The sequence below is a fragment of the Mustela erminea genome, chromosome 7, assembly GCF_009829155.1.
Source record: "Mustela erminea isolate mMusErm1 chromosome 7, mMusErm1.Pri, whole genome shotgun sequence".
Classification (NCBI taxonomy): domain Eukaryota; kingdom Metazoa; phylum Chordata; class Mammalia; order Carnivora; family Mustelidae; genus Mustela; species Mustela erminea.
Window position 1 is genome coordinate 42,389,100 of NC_045620.1, and position 21,824 is coordinate 42,410,923.

A 21,824-nucleotide genomic window follows, 5' to 3' on the forward strand; every position below is an offset into this window, starting at 1 on the left:
ATTGGAAGCAAGGGTCTCCCTAAGGATAATCCTGAGATTATGCTCACCCTTATTCTCTTGCCTTTGCTTGGTGCTACAGGGCTGTAGGTTCTGAGACCATTGGGATGGACCCTGAAATTTTTCCATAAATCTGCTTAATTTAGGAACTATTTTCATTCTCCATATCTTTGAGGCTTTGAGCACATAATAAAGCAGCATAATTTAAATAGTGTGTGAGTACTCTGAGCACATAAATTCAAGTTGTAAAGTAAAAGTAGAAAGAAAATGAGGGCATCGAGCAGAAGCAGCAAATATGATAAATAGGAAGGGAGAGAGGTTTTTCTATGCTAATTTCTAAATGTGGACGATAGGTTTAGCTCAAAGCTTTCCAGTAGATCGAGTAAAAAGAGAAATATGTTTACAAATTCTTTTTCTCTTAAAGATAGAAATACACCAATTTTGAAAGGTATACTTTTTTCTTCACATTAAAAAAAGATTTGCCATGGGGGTCATTTTCTAGAACAAAATGTGGGTAGTGGTCCTCTCAACAATGTATCCACACATGCAGGTTTCTGTTCTGTGCCCCTTCAATAAAAGGGGAGAGCAAAACATGAAGCTGGAGCAGCATCAACATCTCAGTTTCCTGGGGTTGGCAGTACCACATATGTCCAAATATAAAGCAAACAGGAAAATAAGAGAACCTCTCATTTGCTCAATTAGAGACCCCTCCAAAAATGCTTTCTTTGACCATGTGAATGTATAAACTCAGGGCTGGAGATAAAATAGTTTGCTTATACCTTTTTCTTTCATAATTTCATGATACACATTTAAAATCACGTCTTAGGCAAAGTAACATATTTAGAAATATTACAATTTTCCATGTAGATTTCAAGGAAATGATAATAGTCTAGCTAGGTTCATGTATGATCCACACCAGCGTCTCCATAATTGGGGTCAGCCATTGTGTCATCTTACTTGGGCTCCAAGAATAATGACTTCACTTTCAGCTAATGGTTGTTGAGAGATGTCACTTTTGGAATTCGCGTACAGTGCCTCCACTGGAAATCTGATCCTGAGCCCCAAATACCCATTCACAAGGCATTAGAACAGCGCCCCCCACCCCACTGCATTTATCTGATGGGATGTGTTTGGGAATGCCTCTTCACAGAGACTTACTCTATAGATTTTTAAATGATCTTTAAAGGATGTCAAACATTTGCAACTGGAAGGTCATTCCTTTGGGAGTCATGATGAAATTCCATTGACCCTCTATTCCTTATTTAAACAGGTGAGTGACTTCTGTTAGCCTCTAAAATCAGACTCGGATGAACACATTTCCGGCCAATGCATCCTCCCCATACAGTACTTTGTGGTTCAAAACAATGTAATTAAGAGAATGCCCTGGAACACAAGACTCTTTTATGGGACAGGACTATGTCAAGGCATTTGTGATAATTTCACCATGTGATGGCTGAGTGCTTGATCTGACCATAACATAGCCCACCCTGGAAATGTCCCGTGTCTTAGAAAGAGTGCTCCCCTGGGAAACAGAGTCAACCTTGTTTTGCTAGGTGCAGAATCTTGAGCAGGTCGCAAATTCTGGGGCCTTGGTTTTCTTATGGGTGAAATGAGAGGTATAGGCTGGATCAGACAGGGGTTTGAAGCAGGGGCACAAGGGGACCATGGGGATGGCTCTGTATATATGCTGGGGAAAGGTTCTGGCTCTGGTGCCCTCCCCTCATTGGTAAGTCAACAGAGTCATTCTGCTTTGATCTATTTTATATAAAGGGATTCCAGGTAAAATTTTCTTTGAAGTAAAGATCCTTTTTTTTTTTTTAATTTAAAAAAAAAAAAAAGGAGTAAGCCATTATGGAGGCCTGTCCACTCTGAAGTTGTCTGACTTCAAAGCCATCAGGGGGTCATAGTTAAATCTTCCTATTGATGGCTTATGAGGCTATGATGTGCCTGGGAAAGAGGGGGACAGACACTCCCTGCTAGTTGGTGAGCATAAGCCATCTGGCAACATGGACATTAGATAACCCACTATAACGTCCCACTTAGGTGGAATCCCATCATCCTAGAAAACCTGCTCATAATTTTAATCAAAAGCAAGACAAGGAAACAGTCGTTCTCCAACTTGGCAGTATATTGGAATTACCTGGGGAGTCTTTGAAAATTCTGATGTCTGGGTCACACCCCATGCTAATTAAGTCAAATGCTAGAGGAGGGACCCAAGCTTTGGTTATCCCTGTGAGTCTCATGTGTGGTAAAGTTTAAGAATATACAGCGCTGGTCATTGTGGAAACTGTTCGTTGGTTCCTCCAAAGATTACACATGGGATTACCATATAATCCAGGGATTCCACTCAATCCAAAAGAATTGAAAGCAGGATCTTGAGATATTTGCACACCTGTGTTTATAATAACCTTACTCACAATAACCAAAAGGTAGAAGCAAGCCAAGTGTCCACTAATGGATGAATGAATGGAGGAGATGTGACATATACATGCAGTGGAATATTATTCATTCTTAAGAAGGAAGAGGATTCTGACCCATGATACAACATGGTTGAAGGTTGAAGACATTAGGCCAAGTGAAGGAAGCCAGTCACAAAAAGACAAATACTTACGATTCTACTTAAATGAGGAATCTGCAGTAGTCAAATTCATAGAGACAGAAAATAGAGCGGTGGTTGCCAGGGGCTAGGGGGAGAGGAGGGTGGAGAGTTGCTATTTAATGACTTCAGAGTTTCAGTTTTGCAAGATGAAGAGTTCTGGAGGTTAGTTGCACAACAATGTGAATATACTTAACACTACCTAATTGGACACTTAAGAATGGTTAAGACAGTAAATTTTAGGCTGTGTATATTTTGCCACCATTAAATATAAACTATAAAAAGAAAAAGTGGCATCATGTAATGCCTTGCTACTCCAAGTGTGATCTCTGGGCCCCAGCGTGGGCATCTTGTTAGGAATGCAGCAGCTTGGGCCCATCCAGGTCATCTACATCAGAACCCACATTTTTAAACAAGCCCCTCCCTCCCCCCCCCACCCAGGTGGTCCATGTGCACATTAAAATTTGAGAAGTGGTTGTTGTGATGGAATGAACATTTGACCAGGTTGAAAGACATGGTGGACTTGGTCATTAGCTACCCAGCATCCACCTCGTCTCCTGACATCCTCCAGAACCTGGCATTCTCTGAGCGGCCATATGTCCAGTGGGCTGACGTCATGCACATCCCCACACAGACCAGTCCCCTGGCCAGTGACTGGATTCTGTGTGGGCGTGTGGCCTGGTTTTGGCCGATGCAACAAAGGCAAGTTCTACTGGTGAGGTTGTGGGGACACCCGAGAAGAAATGGTCTGTCCTCCCTTTGGAAGTTTTCAGGTCTGGATGGGACCTGAGCAAATTCTGTTTACATCTTGGGACCTTGGACACAGCAAGCCTGGTCCTTGACACACCGACAGACACACACAGATAGGGATTGACAAGATCCTGGCATCTACCTGACCAGTGGATTTCTGATTATGTGAGATTAGAAAAGTATTTCTTTTTAAACCATCTGAGTCAGGTTTTCTGTTCCTTTTCGCTGAGGGGTTTCTCAACCTTGAACCTATCGACATTTGGGGCAGGGTAATTCTTTGTTGTAGGAGGGTTGTTGTGTGCATTATAGGACGTTAGGCAACAGTCCTGACCTCTATCCCTTCAATGCCAATAGCACTCCCCCCTCCCTCAGTTTTGACAACCTTAAGTGTCTCCAGACAGATTGCCAAATGTTTGTGGAGTTTGGAGCGGGGAGGTACAATTTGCCCCCAGCTGAGAACCACTGCCACAGAAAAAGGCATCCTAATGAATGTGAAGGCCTCTATTCAGGGTATCTTCAGGAGGGTAAAAATTGCTGCTGTCTATGCTCCAGAGTGTTCGAAGGATCAGAGCGAGATCAGGTGTGTGAGAAAAGCAAATACACACAAGGTGTTGCTAATCGTTACCTGTCTTTGATGCTGCTGCTGCATTGATAGCAATGTTGGAGTTTCCATTTATTCTTTTAATGGGCAGAAATGTTTAACTTAACAGATGGCCAACGCGGATAGCAAATGGAATTTTCCCCCGGCAAAGCCGGTGAACCCAGGACACTCTGGGGCTCTTCCTCCTTCTCAGAAACCCTGATCTCCTCTAGCCTAGCCCTGAACTGGACCCCCAATCCTGACTCCTCGTCCCAGGAGGTGATGGGGGCTACAGAGCTCACCCATTAGCATGTTTTCACAGATTAAGAGAGATCTTCATATTTAGCTGCTGGAGAGATGGATGCCCCTCCCCCATAAGAGTATCTTCACAGCTCACACATCTGTGTATTTGAGACCTGCTGTACTGGGGTCCCTGAACAACCGATCATGCCTTACACTCCCTTTCCTCAAACCGGCTGACACATCAAGGTCTCTTTCCTCAGATGCCCCCTGGCTCCTACCATCAGTGCCTTCAGATTGATCACTTCTTGGAGAGTTTGTGTCCCTAAGTGTCACAAAATGTCCCTGGGGGCAGGAAGGCTTATGAGGGGAGCCAGACTTTAGGCGTGGAGATTTGGGAGTGTGGGAGCAGTGAGGGGACCAGCACTGGAGGCATCTGAAAGCAATGGATGGATCAGTCACATAAGTCTTGGGAGTGCTTGCTCTGTGCCAGGCTGGAGTGGGGCTGGGGAGCAAAGGGTGTTGTTGTGATGAGGCTGTGGTCCTCATGACCTACTGGGGCATATGTGGTTGCTCTCCTGGCCTTGTCCTGTATCGTGGTTTGGGGTAACTACCCCCATACCAGGGCAACTACCCCAACTTTGTGCTGCATTCCCACCCCTGCAGCCGACGTGTTCTGTAGGTCATTGACTTGCCTTCTGATCCAGAGCTAGGACATATATCGGGGCTTGGCATATGAAGATCTGTGCTGGAGATGGCATTCATTGACAGCTTCTAGGAAAAAATAGTTTTCCTTTGAGGGAGGGGGGTCGTGCCTTGCAAAAGTGATGCCGGGTCCAGCTACAGCCCGGTTATTACCACGAAGGAGTCAAGCTGAGGATTGAGCCTGTTTATAAAGGAAGGCTGAGCCAAGAGAGTTGCAGGGAACTCAAGCTGGAGCCTTGATCAAGCATGTGAGCCACCTCTGGACTTCTTGGTGGTGGTTGTTAATAAGACCTCCTTACTGCATAAGCCAGTTTGAACTGGACTTTTTTCTTCCTTGAATTACAAACTGTCCAACCTGACCCAGGGTTTGCTACCAAGAAGGGGATGCTACAATTAGAAAACCTCAAATATGTTTCGGCTGAGGAGAAGTATTCACATGGAGAGCAGCAAAATGTCCTTACTAGGAAGACGCTGATCCCAGGCTAGCAAAATAGCTGCTTCTCCCCATTTTACCCTGGGATACAGACCCTATGCATAGAGAGATAGGACATTTGGAGAGAATTGGTGGAAAATACTCAGGATGTTGGGTGCCTCCAGCAGTCTTTGTTAAGGTCCTAGGAGACTCAGGGCATCTGGGTGGCTCAGTGGGCTAAGCATCATCCTTCAGCTCAGGTCATGATCCCAGAATCCTGGGATTGAGCTCTGCATGGGGCTCCCTGCTCGGCGGGGAGCTTTCTGCTTTCTTTTCTTTTTTTTAAGATTTTATTTATTTATTTGACAGAGAGAGAGATCACAAGTAGGCAGAGAGGCAGGCAGAGAGAGAGGAAGGGAAGCAGGCTCCCTGCTGAGCAGAGAGCCCAATGCGGGACTCCATCCCAGAACCCTGAGATCATGACCTGAGCTGAAGGCAGCGGCTTAACCCACTGAGCCACGCAGGCGCCCAACTTTCTGCTTTCTTCTCCCTCTCCCTCTGCCCCTCCACCCCACTTATGCTCTCTCTCAAATAAAATAAATAAATAAATAAAATCTTAAAAAAATAACAAAGGCCCTGGGAGACTCAAATGTAGGAGGCGGGTAGCCCATTTGAAAACGGGGAGGAATAAAAACACAGCTTGCTGAGAGAGGGCCTTTCTGCCTGTGGCCTGTGGTCCGAAGTGACTAGACTTTGATGAGCAAGCCCCGCTGGGTCAAAAAAGCTGATGTAACTGGCTAAAGTTAGAACACAGGCAGCAATTCAGGTGGCTCAGCAAGAGAAAAGATCAGGGCTCTGGAAAAACAGTGTCCCCAGGTCTCTATGGAGCATCTTGTCTTAGGTACCTCAAGCCTGGTGAAGGGGACAGCTCACTCACTGTGGATACACCTGGGGGGGGGGCAGGAAGACAATGTGGGGTACCTTCATATCAGAGGTGAAAGAAGATGCCACTAATCTGTGGAGCAGGGCAGTGGGCAAGGCACAGAGCCCTGTTGCTTAAGGATTCTGACCTGAGACCAACTACCAGCTCACAGACTTAAATGGAAGAGATCCAGTAGATTCTTAAGAATGCTGATTTGCCAAAGAAAGCGACCAAGCAATGTCTGAAATTGCCCATCCCACAGGGCAACCCTTGAACTTGTATCCACCAGAAAATCTGTCGTTAAAGCAATGACTCTCCTTGAAAGACACATGCCCACTAAGATGTTGGCTAGGCAATGGACAGGGCAGCTACACACAAACACAGAGCGGGGGACCAAAATCTTGGCTGACTGAGGGACTTGTTTTACTATCATGGTAAGGAATCCCCAATATTTCCTCAAGACTGCATGTACCTTTGGCCAATGACACCTGAAAGTGTTTCCCATGGACGACTTCTCCAAATGGAGAATTCCCCTTCTGGAAATTCTTATTGCAGATGTACTGGGTCCCCCCCCACCACCACCACCCTACTGACTATATTGATGGTAGTGAAATTCAGAATTTAGTTCATAGTTTACCATCCTATGAGTTGCTACTTCCAGACATGATAGAGAGTATGAAGCATCTTCCAGAAAATATGAACTTGAACCCAAGTCCAGTAAGGGATGAGTCATAGGGCTTCACCCACTGGGGGAGGAGGTGAGTCTACATTAGCCAAGTGTGGGTATTTCTGATGATTATGTAGCATAAGGAGTGTGTACAGATGTTGGATTACCAAAAGGGTAAACAATAGGAGGATGTTACAGTCACTGTTTAACACTCATCTCCCCTCCTCCAGATAATAATCCTGATTTTGTTCTGTAACTACGCTTGATCTCACAGCTTGTATGGTTTAAAGAAAGCTAACTCCCCTCCCAGATCCAGGACCAGAGTGTACTGCCAACACTAAATTCACACTGGTGACCCTATGCAGACCTTCAGGACTGGATGGGGCTCTGCTTGGAGTGCCTCGGAGACAACGTTCTCTCTCTTTCCTCCTTCTTCTGGGTTAGGGTGTTGGGGAATATAAGTCTTGAAGCAACCATTTCGCTACCATGAGGGGAACCAATTGTGACCGAAGCCAACACAAGGAGGAAAAGTTGAAAGAATCAGAGATAGTGGAGCTGTGGCCCAGATTGTACCATACCCATCATTACCCTTGGGCTTTGGAGATATATAAGGTCTTCTTTGATGTTTGATCCAGTTGAAGCATTTTCTGTTATGTGTCACTAAACAACCATTACAGAGTGTGATAAATGCTAAAATAAAAATATGAAAAAGAGGGTGCCTGGCTGGCTCAGATGGTTAAGCCTCTGTCTTCACTCAGGTCATGATCTCCTGGGATCGAGTTCCGCGACGGGATCCCTGCACAGTGGGGAGCCTGCTTCTCCCTCTGCCTCTCTCTCTCTCATGAATAAATAAATAAAATCTTTTTAAAAGTATGAAAAATAGTAAAGAGAGGAGGTGGGTTAATTAGCGAAGAGGAGCAATTATTTCTTTTTTTTTTTCTTTAAGACCACTTTATTGAGATATCTTAGACTTAGAGAAATTGTTTATATTAAGGTGTGCAATTTGATTGACATAGAGACACCGAAAAGAGCACCATGATCAAGCTCAACAACTTATCCATTAGTTCTACATAGGTATTCTTTTTCGTATGTGCGTGTGGGGAGATGTAATTTAAATCTGCCCTCTTAGAAATTTTGAAGCATGTGATACATTATTGTTAACTATTATTACAGAGGTGTATATTAGATGTTCAGAATGTATTCATTCCATGTAACTAACCTTGGTACCTTTTGACCAACATATCTTCATTTCTCCAGCCGCAATTCTGCTCTCAAGAAGCAATGTTCCTTTAAGCATGGAGGATGGGAAGAGCAGCAGAGATAAACCCATCTCAGTTCTTAGCATTAAATGCACCTCTTTGGTGGAATTAACTGGACTCATCCGGGGCCATGATTGTACATTTCTCAGCCCATCCAGGTGGGAATGGATGTGTTGAGGACTTTAGGGCAAGGATGTGTTGAGGACTTTAGGCCGCTGACATCCCTAAGTCCCCAATACATACTGGGTGGTGGAAGGAAACCTTCCATCTGTTGCCCCCATCCCTCAGAGGGCAGTCTCCCAGCGTCCCCCCTCACTGTGAGCAGCCAGCCACCACCTAACCCTGTTCTCCCACTGCTGTTACAGAAGATGGATCACATGTCTCCCAGGCTGAGAGCCTTCCTCTCTGAACCCATTGGAGAAAAGGATGTTGCCTGGGTGGACGGGATCAGCCGTGAGCTTGCAATCAATTTGGTCACCAAAGGTTTCAACAAGGTAATTCATTTTTTTCTTATTGCCCCAGCTTTGCTCTCCGGCCTCCCTTCCCCTAGCACTGCCAGATGGCAGTCACAGCTATGTGTCCCTTCAAGGGGCCATCACAGAGCAAAGCCGCCACTTGGCAGAGCGCCACTTGCTTCAACACTACCGACCCCTCATGTTTGGACAGCCCTGAGGGCCAGTAGATGATGAGCAAATTGAATGGCTTTGGCTCAGAGCAGCTGGGCTGGGCTTGATTCTCTTGGTTTTCAAACACTCAGAGGTCAACAGAAGCGAGCCAGCCGCCAGAGTCTGGGGCTGAGCTGTCCGGTTGGATGATTTGCCTACACTTCCTACCTCCAGGAAGAGGCTCATGGGGTTCTCACCTGCCCTACCAGGGCATCAGCTTGGCAACGGCAGGTGGACTAACCGCAAACTGGGGTCTACACCAGAGTAAGAGGATGTCAATTGTTCTAAGAGGTCACTCACAGCCCAAGAATGGCCTCAGGGGTATCCAGTGGAATCCGAACATTCTTTTCTATGTAGTTATTTGTTTTTTTAATGGTGCTCTTAAAGCTGATGGAACTTTAGGAGAGAATGAAGAACCCAAGAGTTCCAAGGAGAGTGAGCACACACACAGGCGGATGCGAATTCACGCGGAGCATTGCACGCTTGGTCGAGAGATCTCGCCCACAGCTCCTTCTGCTCCTCTCCGGTTTTGTTCTTTCTTTCTTTTTTTTTTTTTTTTAAATTCCCTCCGGTTTCTAATGTCAGTCTATACTGTGGTGCGGGGAGATGCTGCGGAAATGCCTGATGAGGCTGGGAACTGCTGCCCGCATGGCTGACGATCAGGAAGGTGTGCACCTACCCCGTGCCCAGCTGTTTCCAGGGGGCCTCTGAACTACTGGGCCTCTAGTTGTCTGGTTGAACCACTGCTTAATACCAGTTTTGAAACATTCTGAATATCACCCCAATCCACGGGCCCATTAATATCCACTGGGTGGTTTTGCCAGAAAGCTGGAGCTCCATGGCTGAGGTAGATTGGATTCTTTCCTCTCAGATAAAGGAGCCGGGACCCTTCCCAAGCAGGTAGTGAAGTAAGCAAGGCTGGTTAGGGAAGGCATTTTAAATTAACAATTCCTTTTTTGAAGGACCTGAGTGTCTCTTTTTCTTTTCTATTGTGGTGTAATGCACCAACATTGATATGAAGGGTCCGGTTCAGTGCATTTTTACATACACACACACACACACACACACACGTATTTTTTAATGTAAGTGTATATATTTGTATATGTATAAGTATGTATGTATTTATATATATATATATATTATATATATATGTATATGAACTCATGGAGGCACCCCCAGATTCAGTGATTGGATACCTCCAGAATGCCCAATGATCGCCTTGTGTCTCTCCCCCACCAATGCCATCCCCCAGTCTCAGAGGTACCCCATTGTTCTGGCTTCTCCTGCTTTGATTTAATGTTGGTTTTTGTTTTGGTTTTTGGTTTTTGATTTTTGTTTTTTGCTGTTGTTCAGCCAGACTCAGCCTCTTAGAAATATTTTTGTTCACACGCAGTGAATTTCATGAATTTCACCTTTTTTAGGACACAGTTCTGCAAGGTTTGACAAATGGATGCGGTCATGAACCCACTACCACAACCGAGACACGGAGCAATCCCAGCACTTCAGAATGTTCCTTTGTGCCCTCTGTGCCCTTCATAGTCCCCACCTTCAACCCCTGACAATCACTGATTTGTTTTCTATCCCTAGAGTTTTGTCTTTTCCAGCCTCACTGTGTTTAAAATGAGGATTATGGGGGGGGGGGGCAAAAAGCATATTTAAGATAAAGGAATGAATGAATAATGGGTAAATTTCAGGCATCCCAGAACTTAATACACAGAGTCTCAGCTGTAGAGAAGAGGAAACTGTTTGCCTGTGCGTGGCCAGGCCCCTCTCACGTTCATGACCTGCTGGTGAGCAAGGTGACCAGCACACCACCTCCAGGCCTTACTCATTCCTAGGGTCGCTAATTTCAAGCACTCACGTAGGGGATTTCACCTTTCTCCTTTGCTTTGAGCCCCTGACACACCTGCGAATGAGATTAGGGGTTCCTTATCTCCACTTCACAAAGGAGAAACAACTCCTCAGAGTTAGTGTCTTGATCAAAGCCCCAGGTGAGGACAAGAATGGCAGTAGATTGCGTGTTCACAAACCACACAGGAAGACCTGGGTCCCAGTGGTTACCACGGCAGGGAGGGGGCTTACCCTGGGATTCAGTGGTAAGACTCTGTTTGGGCTGGAGCCTGGCTGAACCTGTGAAAGGATCCAGGAGACCCGATGTGGCTTCTACAAAGAAGCCACTTGAACAAAGCACTTGAACAAGTGCTTTGCGGTGAGAACTGGTCAGTGCATAGGGCCAGCAGGAAGAGCCTCCAGGACAGGCAGATCCTGCAGGGAAAGGGTCTCAGATTCAGCATATAAAAATGCAGGTGCTTTTATATTTTTTTAGACTTTTATTTTAGAGCAGTTTTAGCTTCACAGCAAAATGAAGCTGAAGATGCAGAGATTTCTCATGTACCCCCTTGTCTCCCACCGACATGAACATCCTCTCTCATGAGCCATACCCCTACCAGAGTAGTACATCTATCACCATCAAAGAACTTACATTGGCACATCGTAATCAGCCAGGGTCCGTAGCTTATATTAGGGTTCACTCACAGAGTTTCTGTGGGTTTGGACAAATGTGTGATGACATATATCCCCCATTTTAGTAACATTTTAGTAAGCTGTTTCACTGGCCTAGAATCCTCTGAGCTCCTGGATTTTTATACTCTGCGTGCAGGAGACCTTAGGGAGGGACAGCTTTCTGGGTCTCCTGCTATCTATCCTTCGTCTTTGTGGGCCTCTGCTGAGGTCCAGTTGTCCCCTCCCCCAGCTTTGTTATGACTTTGAAAACTATTGCTTCTTCTGTGGATTCACCCAAGTCTCTTCCGGACCTTGACAGTCAAAAATTTGGCTGCATTCTGTCTGAGGGATTTAGTGCCTGCCCTGCTCCCGGGCAGTCAGCCTTGGTAGATCTAGATCTCTGAGAATCTAGATCTCTGCTGTCTGCTACGGTGGCCAGTGGCCATTGGTACCTGCGGAACACCTGTCTGAATAGAGATGTATTATACATATAAATTACATACTGTGATTTCAAAGATTTAAGATTTTAAAATACCCCTCCCAAGGCAAAGTTGTAATTTTGTTGTTGTTGTTGTTGATTACATGTTGAAATTTTATTTTTAAAAATGTGGGAGAAAATAAAGCATATTATCAGAACGAATTTCACCTGCTTCATTGCCCCCCCTTTTCCTGTGGCTCCTGGAAAACTAAAAATTATATATGTGGCTGGCTCATATTAAGGTGTTGGTCTAGACTTAACAGCAGAAGGGCCTGAAGAGACAACGGAATGACCTGGAAGGGAAAATACGTTGGTGCACAAGGCGTTCAAGAGGCTTTCCATGGCCTGGCTCTAGCTCTGTCTTATATTCCGCTCCCCAACCCACTCCACACCCAAGCCAGACAGTCCATGAAGCACAAACACAGATGGGACCACCTGCCTGCAGGCCTCTCTTGAAATGGACATTCACCCCCTCCAGGACTCCATTCGCGATGAACCTTCTCCAGGAAGAAAGCCTTCCTTCCGCATGCCCACCCCAGCCTAACAAGGTTGTGCTACTGAACACTGAGTATTCAATAGGACCCCCTGCTGGGACATCTGTCCTGTTGACTATTCTTTCCACACACAACCCACACTCATTATGCTAGAGAGACACCGCTTGCCTTTGGGGCTCTCCCATGTTTCCCATGAAGCCCAGGATGGTTCTATGATCTTTGTGCTCCTCTTTTCCCCGTGAAAACCCTGCCCAGGGACAAGTGAATTTCCAGGCACTCAGTAAATTCAGGGACTTTGAACAGTGCCCTATGGAGAGGGTGCATAACAGGGAGGAGAACCCTGAAGTCATCCAATCCAGAGAATCTGGTTTGGTTCAATATTCTTTGAAGATGTTAGAAAGTTCTATCCTTAAGCCCGAATCTTCCTCCTGAAAGATAGTTGGAAGATGGGGGAGGGGTATGTGTTCTGGGTGCCCACCTGCTCCCTAAGGCTCTCCTAACAGCAGAATTTGTGCATGATGTTTGTTGTATGTCAGGCTCTGTCCTCAGAAAATCCTATAAGGCATATATACTGTTTTACTGATGGGGAAACAGGCACAGAGTGGCCACATGACTTGCTCAAAGTCTCTCCGGGTGAAAGCAGTGATATATGCATCTGGGCAGACAATGTCTGGGGGTGGTGGGGGTAGTCCCGATGTCTGGACCCTGCAAGGAGACAGTCATGCAACTTTTGGGTTACCCCACCTAGGATTGCCAGATGAAATCAGGGTCCTCCTTCATAAAAGCTGAATTTTAGTTAGAAAATAATTTTTTAGTGTACATAAAGCCCAGGGAGACATGGAGAAGAAAGAAGAAGAGGCAAGCCCTGCATCAGATCAAACATTTTCCCTAGAGACAAGGAGTTTTAAACCAGAAACGATTGAGAAATACTGGATTTTCAAGATTGTCCCTGGCTACCAGCGGTGGTGAAGGCTGAAGAGCCAGCATCCGGTTAGAAGAAAAGAGAGTCATCAATCCCACAACAAATTCTTGTGGCCACCTAAGTGTACTGACTCTAGGCCTGGAAGAGCTGGCAGCGCAGGCAGACGTGTCGGAGAAGCCGGAGAGTCAACAATGGCTAAGACCATGGATGTGTTTGCAAAGGTCATGTGATGGACGGAAGGTACAACCCCTTGTGAAACCTGCAGGGTGTCAAGGAAACAAATGAGTGTCAGCTTTATGCCAATAAGAAAACAGTGACCAAAAGAAAAGAAAAGAAAAGAAAAGAAAAGTCCAGGTGTCACGGTGAAGACAGAAAATTTTCACTGGCATGAACCAGGCCCAGCCAGCTAACCCTACAGGAAGATACAAGGTCCCTTGGTCCCTCTACTGAGGGCTTCAAGATGGCCACAGCAGAGCATTAGGCCAAGGGGACCTCTGTCCAGGGTGGTGGGGGTAACCACGTCTACTCAACATTTCCACATCTCTGCGTCACCCTCCCCGCAGCCAGATTTTTGTGAGCTTTGGTCCAAGAAGGGAGAGGTGGGGGGTTTTCTCCTCCTTGGTTAGGGGCTTGCTTGCTGGAGCCAGAGGAGAAACAGAACAGGCTTTGGGCATCGGGACCATGACGATGGCCTCCCTTGGGAACAGGGTTGAAACAGGCTAACTTTTCATCCCCACCACTGGAGGGTGGCAGCGTGAGTGGACGAGGGACAGTCAGGTGGCAACTTAGTTCCAGAGAGCCTTCTTCCTGTAGCGTTCCTGGAAAATTTGCCTCTGGTCCTGTATGTCATGTGTTCCCTGGCTTCCTGGCTGCTGAGGCTGATGGGGTTGGAGAGGCTCTGATCACCCAGCCAGCTGATGCCAGCAGCAGGGCCTCCGAGGCCAGATGCAGATGGTCAGGATGGGCAAGCATGGAGCTCAGGAAGACAGATATCAACCTCTCGGATTCTCAGTGACCCCCATCTGGAGAATGGGACAAGGTTAAAACGTGCCAGGGGTCTGGAGCCTGTCAAAGGCATTCACGGGCCACTTACTATTATCATTATTACTATTACTTATCATCATCACTGATGTTTTTTTCTCCCTGTACAGAGCCACCTTGCTCCTTGATCCTGTTATCCACGTCTGCAACCTCCACCCCCACACCTACTGGGGCACCTGGCTCAATTAACATTCAATAAATGTTTTTTTTTTCCAATTTCCAAAAAAAAAAAAAATTTTTTTTTCCAACGTTGAGTTAAAAAACATCTCCATAAAATCACCACTGAAAATACGAGGATACTGATGATGTAAAATGAGATTGTTCTAAGCAACAATACGGCTTTTCTAGAAAGACGATTCAAAGAGCACTTGAAAGCGACCATGACAACCTGGATGTTTTATTTTAAATCTTTTCAACAACTGGACCATGACTAAAAATAAGAAACCCCAAGCTCCAACAGCTTGGGTACATTTTACAACTGCAATTCAGCGTTTAATTTCTTTTTTTAAAAGAAAAATATGTTCCCTTTGGTTAAGATGAAGTTTGCTTTGTTTTATGTAACTGAAAGTAAACAGACAGCAGCAGGTTTTCCTGGAGAAGGCCCAGGACGGCAGGCGAGGACACTGGTTCTCACTCCCTCCAGGCTGGAGAGCCCCCAAACCAGCCACGAGAGACGGGCATTTATGTGACCTTAAATCTCCAGGCTTCGCCACTTAGTGAGCAACTGGGTCAGTATGTGGCCATGCGGTCTTGGATGTCCCTTTCCCCAGGTAGCCCTTGCTCCTAGTCAGTAATCATGTGATAAGATTATCAAAAGACCAGTGAAAAGCTGAAGAGTAGTAGTTACAAAACGAGAGAATCCCGAAGAGCTATCAGTCCTGGTATACTTAATATTACTTACATTTTTTCACACACGCAGACTCTTCAGAAGGGAAGGATGGGCGAGGTTTATCACATGTTAGGTTCCATGCCCGTCCCACGGGCTGAGCATTCCAGAACAGTCTCCTTAGTTTCTCACATTGAATCCACGTCGTTCACTTTGCAAGGTGGGGCAGGGCACGTTGTGTGGCTTTAAAGCGATGCAGAAACTGAAACCTGGATTCTCGGGGTCCTCGCTTCAGCTTCCGGGAGTTGCCTGCGGTCACACAGCTGGTTTGCAAGAACAAATTGGTGTTAAGATGCCCTTCATCTACCAGTCCCACATGCAGCAGCTCTTGGTGGAAGGAGCTTTTGTCCCTAAGGGGGCATGAGGCAGTGTCTGGAGGCGGTTATGACCATCACCATTTGGGGGGCTGGCATCTAAAGGGTAGAGATTGTGGATGTGGCTAAACTCGCTGTGATGCACAGGACAGTCCCCACCCCACCCCAACAGCACAAAATTATCCACAATGTCAACAGTGATGAGAGTTAGAAACTCTGCAAGATCGACCTGAGAAAGCAATGGGGCGGGGAGCATCTCTGAGTCCTCTTCTTGTGTGCATGCATGTGTGTGCATATGTGTGTGTGTGTCAAGAAGAAATACTAAGGGTGCTGGCTGGCTCAGTTGGTGTAGCATGCCACCCTTGATCTTGGGATTGTTAAGTCTGAGCTCCACGTTGGATGGAGAGATTACTTAAAATCTTAAAAAGAGAGAGATTGATTTAGAGAGAGAGAGAGAAATGTTAGATCAGGGATTAGAATGGTGTATGCTAGGCTGTTGCTACTCAAAATGTTGTTCCTGGACCAGCACCAGCTGGGGACATGTTCAAAATGCAGACTTCCAGGCCCCTCCAGACTTCGTGAGTCAGAACCTCCCTTTTAACAAGGTCCCACATGATTTATACACTCATTAAAGTTGAGAAAGACAGATTCTGGTTTACCCCAGGCAGAACACACCACCTCCCAACCCCAACCCAAGAGATCTGCATTTCACTTGGCTTCCCATCTCACCAAGGTCCAGTCCCAGAATCCCCATCACCCAGGTGCTGTCCTTGGCCCTCAAACCTGATCTGTGCCCCTTCCTTCCATGTTCACGTGAGTCCTGGTGTGGGAGAAGAGCAACTCTGAACAGGTTTATTATAACCTTTCCCATTTTTCTCCCTGCCTCTCCCCGGCCCCACAGGCTTACATCCTCTTGGGACAGTTCCTTCTGATGCATAAGAACGAAGCAGAGTTCCAGAAGTGGCTTATCTGTTGCTGCGGCGCGACCGAGTGTGAGGCCCAGGAGAGTTCTCACTGTCTGAAGGAGTGGTGCTCCTGCTTCCTCTAGACACACACCTCTTTGCTCTGATGCCTGGGTAAATGGCGCACTCTGTACTGGCACCCAGGCTTGGGGTCATTATTTTTGTGTTTAACTGTGCTATACGTTCATTATACAAAGTAGTTCACGAAGATAAAAGAGGACAGGCTAAAGACGATGGGCCCCCAAATTTCCAACCCAGAAACAACTGTCACTCACCTCCCATGCATGCCAAACATCTCAGGCATAAATTTATATAAATCAAACTTTTATTTTAAAGTGGAGATTAAGTTTTAAGCTGGTGTATTGGTTCTATGTGTTGCTGCATAGCATGTGAACCCAAAGCAAGGAGGCTTAAACCAAACAATTTTACCTCACACAGCCTCTTAGGGCCAGGAACCTGAGAGTGGCTTAGCTGGGTGGCTCTGTCTCCAGGTCTCCCACAAGCTGGGCAGCTGGGCAGCAGTCATCTGAAGGTTTGACTAGGGCCGGAGGATCCACTTCAAGTCATTGCACTCACATGGCTGTTGACTCAAGTCCTCCGCTGCGCCTTACATGGGGCTCTCCAGAGGGCTACTCACGGTGTGGCATCTAGCTTTCCTCAGAGTGGTTCACCCAAGAGGGAGTAAGAGAGCAAGCAAGAAGCCACAGTGCCTTTTACGACCCAGTCTCTGACTCACCTTATATCACTTCTGCCTTCTTCTATTTTTAGAAGCAAGTCATTAAGTCCTCAAGAAAATTAAACTTTCTTGAAACAGCAACTAATACAGCAGACATATTTTTCAGAGCATTGTAGTTAGGTTTCTGAGATATAAGTTATAGTCACCAAAACTTGCCCTTTTTAGGTATGTAGTTCTATGACTTTTGACAAATGCATTGTCCCATGACCACCTCCAGAATCAAGACGGAGAACACTTCCTATGCCCCAAAGAGTTCCCTAATGCCCCCCTGTAGTCATCCCTGTGCCCCTCCCCAACCCTTCCCAACCAATGATCTGGTTTTTGTCCTAATAGTTTTGACATTTCCAGAAAGCCAAATAAATGTAATCACACAATATGTTACCTTTTAAGAGTGGCTTCTTTCACTTAGCATAATTCAGTTGAGATGAATCCATTATACAGGCTTTATAAATTCAAGAAAATGTTGGCAGATGTTGTGGGTGCATGACCCCATATCCTTTGGCATTCACTGTTATAACAGTGCCCAGTAACTTCCCTCAGCAAGCAACTGAGTAGCCTCTGCCAACAAGGACCTCTGGCTGTAGGAGTGGGGATCCACCCAGGCACAGGGCAAGGAGGAAGTGCCTGGGAGTTAATACCCGGTCATGGGTGGAAGTTGATGGCTAAATGCCTCAGCTTCCTTGTGCTTTGCGTGGGACAGCTCTCAGGTGGTATCTCCCAGCTTCCCTGTGGTGTTAAGCCCAGCTGCCCACAGTGGCCCCCTGCCCTTTTCACACCTCTAGGCATTTGCTTTCTTCCCCTCCCACTCTGCTACCAGGGGTACCTGGGCACACCCCTCTAGGAAATAGTCAATTTTAGTCTCAGTCTGGTTCTAGAAAAACCCAACTTAAGGCAAATTGCTAGAATTTAATTTTATTTCAACAGAAGAAAGAAAAGTGGAACTGAGAGAATTAATTGAACTTCATTGAATTTTTTTCTTCATTACTAGATATAGTACTTTCTAAATAAATTTCTTCCAAGTGTAAAAAGTAGTAAGAGAGGGGTGAGTGTCATTAGGTATATTTTAAACTCTGTTTTTCAGTATTAGATGGTATAAATTTCCATTTTTAAAAAGAGAAATAAGAGTAAAAAAGAAATTAGCACTCTTACTTCTCATTTTTTAAAATTGGCTTTAATATTATTTTTAGTTTGTCAAGGTTTGTAACATTTATATGCTTCCCATAAACGTAATCCCTGCAGTTGTTCAGTCTTAGTTGTATGTTTATGAGCTTATCATCAACCCTTGTTGGTATATTATTTTATACCTGGCTTTGTCACTCCTGAATTCTTTGTTTTGATACACTTCTCTGTTGGTTGAGTTGGGTGATTATATTAGTCAGAATAGGTCAGATTACGCTGCTTTAACAAACAATCCTCCAAAGCTCAGTGATTTAGCCAGCAAATGTTAATTTCCCTTTTAGGCTTCATATCAAGTATATGCCATCAGGAGAGTTCTGTCCATTGTAATCACTCTGATGGTTAGGTAGATGGAAATTCTCTTTCAATACATGCTTGAGGTACCTGGCTAGATCAGCCAGAAGAGTGTGGGACTCTTGATCTTGGGATCATGAGATTGAGCCCCATGTGGGTTATAGAGATTACTTCAATAAATAAAACTTTAAAAAAAATGCTTCTATGAGTACCACAGTGGTGGCAAGGTGCCATGGTGGATTACACACTATATTTCAAAGCCTCTACCCAGAGTGATATATTCCACATATGCTCACATTTCACTGTGAACAAAGCAGCATTTGTTCACATTTTATCATGAACAAAACAACAAAGCAACTCACATGGTCAAACCTAACTGCCAAGGGTCAAGGACTCTTCTGAGCTCAGAAGCAGCAGAAATATTTGGTGATAGCACTAATCAAGACCACAGTCATCAGTTTGATTCAATGCTTCTTCCCTGTATGCTTTACAAGTGTTAGATTTCCTAGGTTCATGATATGACTGGGATATTTCCATTGGGGTCTGTTTAACTCTTTCTAGCTCTGCTTCTCTAGTTGTCCCCAAGGAGAGCCAACTGGCTGGCCCAAAGACTTAAAAAGCTCCATCTCCTAAGGCCTCAGGTTCTGACCATCCAGAGCCCTTCTCTTGCTCTCTCCTGTACAGCCCATCCTTGCATTAATTCCCTACTGAGATAGTCGTGAGACTTAGAGGTCACTCATTTTCTTTTCTTAAGATTTTATTTATTTATTTATTTATTTATTTATTTATTTATTTGAGAGAGAGCACTCATGCATGAACGTGCAAATGTGGGGTGGGGGAGGGTGGGCAGTGGGAGAGGAAGAGAGAATCTGAAGCAGATTAGACTCTAAGCACCCAAGCCGAAACCAAGAGTTGGATGCTTAATTGACTGAGCCACCCAGGTACCCCAAAGTTACTCATTTTCTAAGACAAGAGCTTTTGGCTCTAGGGAAAGGAAAGTGGGAAGTAGCCTTTTTCTTCCCTCCATTTTCACACACCTCCCATATTGCTGAAATTTGTCCCTTTAATCAGGTTGATGTCTAGGATCACATAGGAAGATTAGGAAAATGAGAAACTTGGAGGAGATGGGCTTCCAACGTTAAGGAGCCTCAACAGGGGACCCTAGCACAGATAACTGAAAACCAGGGTACATGTTTTTTGTGTAGTGTAACTGGAGGGACACTGAGGATGAATCCTGTTCCCCATAATTTTCTCTACAGACATTAGGAATGCTCCCCATCATCCATTCATTCTCCTGTGCTGATTTTTTTCTCATAAATAAAATTATTGGCCCCAATTCTTCACCCTCCTGTATTTTCCACCTTTGTCATGTGATTTTGCAGTCCCTCCCACTAGAGGCAGAATAACTCCCAGTCCCTTGACTTAGACTTGACCATGATTTGCTTTGGCCAATAGTATAAATTTGAAATGGCAGCATGCCAGTTCTGAGCTTCATTGTACATTTCCACTTGCTCTCTCATATCTCTGTCAACGTTGGAAGAAGAGCTAGCTCCTTGGATAACTTCTGCCCCTTCAGGGTCCTAGAATGAACCCCAGTGAAACTGATGTGAGCCCAATTGGCAGCAAGGACCTGAGGCCAGCCAGACCTGCAGCTTGATGGAAAGTTGCCCAGCAGAGCCCACCCTAAATCAGCCAACCCTCAGCCAACTCACAGATGTGTGAGCAGGAATAAAGGATTGCTATGCAAAGCCACTAATGTTTGGGACATTTTGCTATGCAACAATGTCTAACTGATACATTCCTTCTAGCCTAACACATGTCTTCACCCTGGCAAACAGTGCTGCATTAAAACCCAACCAAACCTTTCAGTGGAACAGCAGTCCAGGGTGGGTGAAAGAATATTGCCTCTGAAGGTAGCCAGGCACAGCTGTGAATACCAGCTCTGCCAACCAGCACCTTATCCTGAGTAAGCTACTCAGGATAAGTAGGGTTTCTTTACCCATAAAACGGGGGCAGGAAGGTGATTACTCTGCCTTGAAGGTTGGACTACTTGAAATAGTATGTGTTAGATACATGGTTCAGAGTAGAATCTCTGTCTCTGTTCTTGGGCTCTCCTCTGAGCCTGACCCCCTGAGTGCTTGGTCATCCCATGACACTTGGGAAAGAATTCATAACTCTGAGCTGGAAGCGAGCCCAGCTATCAGCTTATCCCATTCTGTTCCACCATATGAGTACAGGACACTGTACATTATACACTCGTTAGGGAGATGAGTGGATAAGAAAGGACAAGCAGTAAAAATTAGATTTTGACCGGGATCTTATAGGGTCCCATCAGCCACTGATCCCCAAAGGCATTTTCAAGGACACAAGAGGGCACATGTGTCCTCAGCCATGTCAAAGGTTTATCTTCTGCTTGACAGGAGAGTTGTTTCAATGACTTGGGAAAGGATTGGTGCCTGAGAATATTTACCAATTGTCACAGATTTGAATAGCATCTTAATCAGGAGCCAACCATATGCAAGGAGGGGGCTGAGTATCGACTCTTAGCCCAATATCTGTAGTTTGAGGGTATCTGTGAATTAATAAATGATTTCAGTTAGTATTTATGGAGCGTCTAAGGTTCTTTTTTTTTTTTAAGATTTTATTTATTTATTTGACAGACAAGAGATCACAAGCAGGCAGAGAGGCAGGCAGAGAGAGGAGGAAGCAGGCTCCCCGCTGAGCAGAGAGCCCGATGTGGGACCCTGAGATCATGACCTGAGCTGAAGGCAGAGGCTTTAACCCACTGAGCCACCCAGGCACCCCACGTCTAAGGTTCTATGCATGGTTAGATGCTAAGGGAAAGGCAAAGGGAATAGCAAGTTTCTCTGGCTTTGAGTAGCTTACAGCTTAACAAGAGATGATTGGAAGATGGGGGGGAAAGCAGCCAAGTTGTTAGAAGGTGTATCTTAGCTTGCACAGTCCCAAAAGTATACCTCATGACAAGGGTCTAAAGGAAAGTAGTGCATTCAGGAATGTTCCCAGGAAATGACAGTCGGGGAATGGGCTGTGTGGCAGGAAGGAGAATGCAGCCAATAAAGGTGTTCGTTCCATCTCCTCACTGTGGGCAACTGACCTCAGTCCTGCCCAGGGGATTCTGGGAGCAGCGTAGTGCAGACACTCAGCCACCTCACCCTGGGGTAGCTTAACACCTGCTCTTAATAGTCATTTATTGAGGACTGCTCCC

The 21,824-nt window shown here is 45.5% G+C and overlaps 1 protein-coding gene across 1 annotated transcript in view; it reads left to right on the plus strand.

Moving 5' to 3' along the window:
- BANF2 (BANF family member 2) overlaps positions 1–16,707 on the plus strand; it is a 33,643-nt gene extending 16,936 nt beyond the window's left edge. Inside the window, exons 2-3 of the mRNA XM_032353751.1 lie at positions 8,494–8,622; positions 16,332–16,707. Coding sequence (XP_032209642.1) covers positions 8,497–8,622; positions 16,332–16,478 — 273 coding nt within the window. The 5' untranslated portion in view covers positions 8,494–8,496 and the 3' untranslated portion in view covers positions 16,479–16,707. The remainder of the gene's footprint in view (positions 1–8,493; positions 8,623–16,331) is intronic.
- Positions 16,708–21,824: the final 5,117 nt, after the last annotated feature.